Raw genomic sequence first — 8,218 nt, forward strand, 5'->3', positions numbered from 1 at the left:
AAAGGAACACAGCTATAAATTATGTGGACGTTTGATACACGGAAGGAAAATGGCAGCTATCACCAGCGTGAACAAGATCACCAAAGTGTATTAAACGACCTATAAGAAACCATGTTTCACGTGATTCAAACATTGTCTCTTAATTTGCAACTAGCTGAAACCCACAGCTAGGTCGCTTGTCTCACCCTGCTTTGGTAAATCAAGCCTGGTAGACTTCTTCGCAGTTATCAGTATAAAACAAATTCTCACATAGGAAAACTTCTCAGTTTCCTCCCACTTGCCAAGCCTGCCTCCTGCCCTGATTTCATTTTCTAGCGATTCCCCCCCTGCCTTCTTCCTGCTAAACCCGGGATGGACTGCTGACCTCTTTGCAAGAGGTGCGAATGATGCCAGAGTTACTGACTGCTCTGCAGCTCTCCAAAAGCTCCTCCTCCCCAGAGGTCGACAGTCCTTCGGACGCAGAGGTTGGGAAGCAGGACCGGGGACACAGCTGGGGTGCACTCCGAGAGGAGCAAGCAGAACCCTGGGTGCCGAAGAGGCCGCGCGGGGGACCGGCGTGCCCGTGCCATGCGGAGCGTGGACTCCCGCGGCCACCCCGCAGCTGCCGCCCCGGCCCCCAGCTCTGCTCCGCGGCTGGGCGGCCCGGCGCGGGCCGCTGTCCACAGTGGGAGGTGCTGAAAGCAGGGCGCGGGGGCGGCGGGCCGGCCGGCTGCTCCGAGCGCCCCCCTCCGCGCCGCGCCGCTCCTCCGGCCCTCCCCTCCTCCATCAGCCATGTTCCGCGCGCGGGGAGGGCTGGGGGAAGGGGCGAGAGCCGGAGGCCGGCGGCGAGGAGAGCCGCCTCTGCCTCGGGGAAGGAGGGGATGAGAGCTGGGGGGAGCAGCGCGACGAGGAGGCGGCGGCGGCGGCGGCCGGCGAGGAACCCGCGCTGGGTTCTGCGGTAGGACTCCCGGGAGCCACCATCATGGTGAAGAGGAAGAGCTCCGAGGGCCAGGAGCAGGACGGCGGCCGCGGCATCCCTCTGCCCATCCAGACCTTCCTGTGGCGGCAAACCAGGTGAGGGGCGCCGGGCGAGGGGTGGCGCTCGGGGAGGTCGCCGGGTCGTCGCCACCGCAACCAACCCTGCCACTGAGGCCGTGCCGCAGCCTGCAGCTAGCAACGTCTCTGGGGGTGGAAAGACAACCCTCTGCACCCACTTAAAAGCACGCATGAAAAATATAGATAGATCTCACTGAAGTTTGACAACAAGCAGATTGGCAGTTTTCTAATAAATATCTAACATTATTGAGGGGGTAGAGGTGGAAGGGCAGTGAGCCTGGGCAGAGGGGGCGGGGAGCTAGGAAGGTAATTGGGACTGGTTCCGCTTGCGCCTCCAATTCCCCTTTCCATCTCCTGCTGTAATCCCTGCCTGGTGACCTGTTGTTTTCTAGCGTGTTTGGCATGTCTGCTGTGCCCACTTGTTAACCATGTTTGCTTGGATTCAGCCAGCCTCGTCTTCATGGTTAAAGCCCCTGAGCAAAAATGATTTTTGATAGATTTCTTTCACCTGGCCAGGCCTGACACCCCGGCCAATAAACAGTAAAGGGTTTTCTCATTATTTTAGAAATTGAGTACATATAAAAATGAGATGCTGGGAATTATGACCCATATCCGAGCTCATTTTTCAGTTTTAAAGATAACTGCATGCACGGGAAATGCACCACTTCTGACCACGGGCGATTTAGAATCTAGTTAAGAAAAAGTCTTCAAAATAAGAGTGGCATGGAAATTATAAAGAGCCAAGTCTTTTTTGTGTATGTAATTAATGTGTAAAAGGAAATGTTGTCAGCTATCCGACACCTGCACATCAACAAGCTATATGGAAGCATGAAGTCTGAGTTTCGTAGCGCCATACCCTAGTCATTGAAAAATATGTCATAGAGATGCCTTGAAAATAGTTTTGCTCATGTTTATAACAAAAACCTTTACTGATTTTTCAGTGCATTTTTGAGGCCTAAACTGGGGAAGCAATATGAAGCCTCTTGTGTGGTATGTGATTCTCACCATTTAATGATTATTTCCATATTCTCTCTGTGTGATAATTTACCCTGAGGAAAGACTGAATCATAGTAACTCCACAAGTTAATTCAACTGACAAATATCAATGAGCATTTACATGTACCAGACACAGTTCCATACTGTTGGGGTAGGGCAAAGAAATATACAAAGCACAGAGTTGATATGCTAGCACAAGGCAGAAAGACCACAGACCAGTCAGTATATACCGAAAATACTTAAGAAGATAGATAGTGAGAAGCACTGTGGAGAAAAGTAACAAAGTACATCAGAAAAGCTGTGCTAAGGGGTTTATTTTATAGGCAGTGAGTGGATAAGGCTTAATTGCTAATGTGATGCTTGGGCAAAGACACAAGGTGTGCAGGAAAACATCCCATCTTGAGAGGACAGCCAAGGGAACCGCAAAATGTGAATCAAGTGTGAATAAGTGTGAATCAAGTGTGAATAAGCCAGTGTAAAGGGAGTGATTGACAGGGCAGTAGAAGAGACGGTAGAGAGAGAAGAATTAGGCCCAGGAGGACCTTTTAGGGAAGATTAAAAATTAAATAATTATTCAACAAAACAGAGACTATTACATGCTGGTTATTCATGCAATGATTGACTACAGGGTACTTAAATAGTTTAATAAGCAATTCCGTACTCATGTCTTGCATGCATTCCACAGGTCTGAAAGTGAGTGATCCAAAATCATCATGAAAATAATGCTATCAATATCAAATCAGAATGAGGTGAACTTGTCCTAAGGTTGGGAAGGAATTCCATAGCCTTATAAAATCTATTTTGCAAACTGTTCTCAGTTTAATAAAACATGAAATCATGACACAAGAGTGAAATGGATTTTAACAGGCCCACAGATGAATTTAGATCCTGTTTAGTATAATGGGAAAGTGTAAAGCTGTCCATTTCTATGCTGCCAAACGTATTTGTAGGTAGCTGTATGGATGATCCTCTAGTATGGACTTCTGAAGAATAAGATCCACAAACTGTGGTGCAAGTCAACTAGAGAGTTAAGCACACATGCACGCATACACAGGGACATGGAGGCATTGGCTTTATTGAGCTGTCACAAGGATATTTTCAAAAATGTTTTTCTTGTCAGTATTGTCAGTGGAATTTCTTGTATTGGAGTCATTACAATAACTTAACACTTCAAGCCTGTCCTTAAATCATGCTGACACTTATCCCAGCTTAAAATAGCCAAGATTTTTCTCTGTTCTTGGTAAAGATGTATCTAATGTTTTTTAAATGCTCACAAAATACCAAGTAGTTTCATACATGAATAAGTAGATAAATAGGAAATGGGAAAATTGATATCAATAAAGAACAGAACTCTGGAATTTCATAACTTATTAAAGGTTACATTAGCAGCATGTAAAAAGAAATGACATTAACTACTCAGTTCCTTGAGATTATGAGATTAGGCAATTCATCCCCTTTGACATATCTGTGTGGCTTTCATTTATAAAAGTTAGGGTTCTTTGTTGCTTCATTGTGTTTATTTTTTTTTAAGTAAGAAAAGAAATTTTTCTCTTAGATAATCCCTGTAACAAGTCGAGTTTGCCAAATATCTTAGTAGTTACAAGAATACAGTAGGATATGCAGGATTTATGTTACAACCCTCTACAAGACAATCGCACAAGCATAATACTGACCAGTTAGAGCATTGCGCATGAATAACTCCTTCTAAGTTAAATATGTACTGACTTTGTTCTAATAGCTGGTCAGTACCGAAAGCAAAACTTGTATAGGTCAAGCTTGTTTCTTGTATTTTTCTTTACTCTGAATATATTTGGCGTGGATAGACAATTTATTGAAACAAAGGGCAAAGATGGCTCATTTGATGTGGTTTCCCTCCTCTCCCTTCCTGGTTTAGTCAAGGAATTCCTTTAATGCATCATTGCTTTGAAGATGAAATGTGTCTGTGGCCCCCAATCAGATTTCCTGAACTAGTCTCCTTTCACAGTTAACACCTGTTGAGCACACTGACATAAATTCCTTTTCTCAAGATACTTTCATGAAACACGTTTTGATTTGGTCTAGAGCTATGGCAGCTGCTTTGAATACGCTAGCAACATTTTGATAAAATATATTATAAGTATAATATTATATTATAAATATTATAATTTTATATATGTATACTCATGTATATATAATGTAGTATATAAAATAAAAATTATATTATATTATAAATAAATATAATATCTTGACAACAGATGAGTTGCTATGTGAAGAAGTATATTTTAACAGATATAAAAACAGAGATCATTTTAGAATGCAGACCATATATGTTGGGTCCAAAGCCTAGAAATTGACAACTGACTATGACTTATGGCTGACTCACTGCAAGTCAGTGTATGCCTGGCAATAGTAGGAGTGCTTCCTAAAAATTAAGGCCTATGATTATCTTTTAGGATATGTGGTGTTTTAGCATTAATTTTTAATACTCTCCAATTCTTTATTTTGTATGCTTTTTAAAAATTGAAATCTGCAGTCCTTTGAACGAGTGTTGGTGGAAAACAAGCTGCATGGCCTGTCCCCGGCCCTCTCTGAAGCCATCCAGAGCATTTCCCGATGGGAGCTAGTGCAGGCTGCCCTCCCTCACGTTCTCCACTGCACTGCGACCCTGCTGTCAAACAGGAACAAACTAGGTGGGCACTTTACATTGTTGAACAATGTTGTCCTTTATAGGCAATGTGTACAAGAACACATGCTACATAGTTACTACCATCCAGGCACTGTGCATGCATTATCACATAGAATCATAGAATTTCCTTGGTATCAATAGCATCATCATTGCCATTTACAAAAGGCAACAGGCTTCTTTGTTTTTAATTTTGTAGATGTGATTCTACTCTTTACGTAGACATTAAAATAACACCAGGAACATCAGATTGGCTAAATATTCTGACCTAGTCTATGATTTACTATTTATTTCCAATTAATTTTAATGCAACAGTGTTCATGACTTGACATAGACTCCTAAGGCAGTGGTTTTCAACCTTCTTAATGCTAGGACCCCTTAAAAACAGTTCCTCGTGTTGTAGTGACTCCAACCATTAAAATTATTGTTGTTATTACTTTGTAACTGTAATTTTGCTGCTGTTATGAGTTGTAATGTAAATATTTCTGGAGATAAGAGATTTGCCAAGTGGGTTGTGACCCAGAAGTTGAAAACCATGGTCATAAGGCATTTCCTTGACTTCATTGCTCTTTTTCTTTCTCTTTTTCTTTCTTTTTCTCTCTCTCTTTCTTTTCTCTTCCTTTCTCCTTTTCTTCCTCTTTCACTTCCTCTGTCTCTTTCTCTGTTTCCCTGTCTCTGTCTCTCTCTGTGTGAGAGAGAGTGAGCGTGCAAATGATTATCTTCCAAATTGATTTTCTCATCTAGTGATATGTGCTAGCCATCTCTCCTATGTTAGAGGTCTCACCTTTCATCTCATTCTCTCTATATGTTTGTGTGTCTACTTTTGATGTTACAGGGACCTTTCCAGGTCAGATCTAAAATAGAATACTTTTTATCTTCACTGTCTTTGCTTTTCACCATGAGAAGACAGGTCGTTTTGGGGAAAACATTTGGGAATCTAACTGATGAAATATGGTAGCATGCTGTTCTGCAGAGATCTTACCCAAATGGCAACAAGCCTTATAAATACCGGTTGCTGCTTGAAGATTGGAAGAATGCTAGAGAGAGTAGATGAAACATTCTTCCAGACCAAAGAGTCATAGCCACTATTCTGGGGACATACTTTACCTTTACCTGGCTATGTGGTTGTCCCATGCAGGCCACCAGGATAAGCTGGGTGTTGCTGAGACAAAACTCCTCCATACCCTGCACTGGATGCTTCTAGAGGCCCCACAGGACTGCAACAATGATCAGTTTGGGGTTACAGACCGAGGCTCCAGCTGGGGTGGCAGCAGCAGCGCTTTCATCCACCAGATTGAAAACCAGGGTTCTCCCGGGCAGCCTTGCCGAAGCAGCTCCCATGATGAGGAAGAGAACAACAGAAGGAAGATCTTCCAGAACTCCATGGCCACCGTGGAGCTCTTTGTGTTTCTGTTCGCTCCTCTAGTGCACAGGATAAAGGTAAGTAGGAGGCTAACATTATGCATAGGATGCGATAGAGATGACTGAGAGTGAGCACCAAGGATAATTCCATATTTGTTTTCCTACGTCTTTGAATGATATTGCAATGGCATGGGAACTTTTACTTCTACCTTAACCTCTGAATGTTACATAAGCAACACTAGCCTCCCCATATCCTTTATCTACTCAGAAATCTTCAGTGAGTTTGCATATACTGGAAGACAGTGCTTACCAAATTAAACTTTTTAGTTTACATTCACTACAATTTATGGCTTAAATTCTTTTCTTGGCTTATCAGCTGTTAGTTTCTCCTGGCCACGTCAGGATGAAGCTCTTGGAGTGACAGGAGCCATTCCATGAAAGTGCTCTCACTGTTTGTTCTGCATGCCTTTCCCTCCTCTCTTCCTCTCATGGTCCTTTCAAATTCAACTTCGATGCCATCATTTCTGTGAAGCTTCTTCTTGGTCCTTCTCCATGTAGATATAGTCGCCAGCTTCTCTCTTTCCATAGACTTTTGCAACTACCTGTATTCTAATACAGGATCCAGAGCAGAAGCTTCGATTTTCATGTGCTAAGATCTGTGACTGTGATATAAAGCAATTGAAACTTTATTTTAAAATATTTTAAATGCATAAAATAGAAAACACGGGGTTGTATATTGAAACAAGTATGGTAACTTTCTAGATGTATGAGCCTGGTTGTATCACTTTTCTCATATCTAATTTGCATAAAATCATAGATAACTCCAACACTGTTAAATATATTCAAAGACATACATATTGAATTCCATTTCAGCACCAAGATAAGAAGCTATTCATATGCTTAGCTGTTCTTCATCATTATAACCCTAATGAATAGATACGCTATTCAGTAATGAATATACAGAGGTGGATGGGACCATTGACAATTACTATGAAGTAATGAATGAGTATCAACTTCAGTTTTCTTATTTAAAAAAAAGTTTATTGTTAAATACACTGCTTTTTTTTAAGCTAGCTAATCAAATTGTTTTAAAAGCTTTAACTTTCTACTACTAAAAGTCATTTATACGAGTCACTGAAGGGAAAGCATGCCTTAACTAGATTATCCATCTTGCTCGTACACCTGTCAGTCCTGCCCCATCTCACCTCTTCAGCCTCCTTTTCTTCTGTTTACTAACCTTCAGGATCGCTGCAGGCACATCCTCAGATGCCATACATTCATTCTTATGTTCAGGTCTCTGAACTATTTCTCTTTTTTCCTTGATCACAGGGCTCTACCTTTATATTCTCATATGCCCATGTATTTTTCGTCAACTGTAATCTTATCACTTCCAGATATCAGCACATAAAGAGATTTCTAGTATTTCACCTTGTGCTTTTCCTTAGCAATGGTCACCTCCAGGAATAATTATACTTGTTTGAGAACATCGTTAGTTGTTACTGCTCTCACTTGAATACAGATTCCCAATGAAGAGAACAACATTGAGAATCTCTATTGAGATTCTCTTTCCCTAGGATACTACTAGATTTCTAGTGTCCAGATGAGTGCATGGCTCTCAATAAGTTTTTTTTTTTTCTATCTCACTGAGAATACCCAAGATGTTACCAGGAGCTGATCCAAAACAAAACAAACAAATAAACAAACAAAAACAACAACAACAACAAAACAAAACCCCCACAGCCATTGTGTATGGATATGTGGTCCTTAAGGATGAAGAGGACAAGGGAAATAGTTCCCTAAAAACAGCCCATAGAAATGTCCAAGTGCCAATAAATAACATCTGAATTGGAGAAACAGGTGTGTCCACAATGACTGTAGTGTTATTTGGAAGACATGTCTGAGAGTTCAAGTCTTGAAAACAAATGATGCTACATTATAAATTCAGTGCCTGGCAAAGCCTGCTATATGATATTCAGTAATTCATTTTTCAGTCTATGTTTTATCAAGTATAAGTTGTACATAAGAACAAATTTGAGCCAGACGGTGGTGGCACACACCTTTAATCCCAGTGCTTGGGAGGCAGAGGCAGGCAGATTTCTGAGTTCGGGCCAGCATGGTCTAAAGAGTGAGTACTAGGACAGCCAGGGCTACACAGAGAAACCC

At 41.8% G+C, this 8,218-nt stretch overlaps 1 protein-coding gene across 14 annotated transcripts in view; it reads left to right on the plus strand.

Annotated features, from left to right (window-relative positions):
* The first annotated feature begins 454 nt into the window (after positions 1–454).
* The window catches only part of Unc80 (unc-80 homolog, NALCN channel complex subunit), a 191,719-nt gene continuing 183,955 nt past the window's right edge, over positions 455–8,218 (plus strand). For 8 of the 14 annotated variants that reach the window (XM_031367786.1, XM_031367792.1, XM_031367787.1 and 5 more), the window contains exons 1-4: positions 742–1,053; positions 1,977–2,025; positions 4,544–4,700; positions 5,832–6,133. In XM_031367786.1, the coding sequence (XP_031223646.1) occupies positions 962–1,053; positions 1,977–2,025; positions 4,544–4,700; positions 5,832–6,133 (600 nt within the window). In that variant the 5' untranslated portion in view covers positions 742–961. Of the gene's footprint in view, positions 1,054–1,976; positions 2,026–4,543; positions 4,701–5,831; positions 6,134–8,218 lie in introns of all 14 variants that reach the window. The other 6 variants (XM_031367798.1, XM_031367795.1, XM_031367789.1 and 3 more) reach the window with 3 other exon arrangements.

Source organism: Mastomys coucha, unplaced genomic scaffold (genome assembly GCF_008632895.1).
Source record: "Mastomys coucha isolate ucsf_1 unplaced genomic scaffold, UCSF_Mcou_1 pScaffold14, whole genome shotgun sequence".
NCBI lineage: Eukaryota > Metazoa > Chordata > Mammalia > Rodentia > Muridae > Mastomys > Mastomys coucha.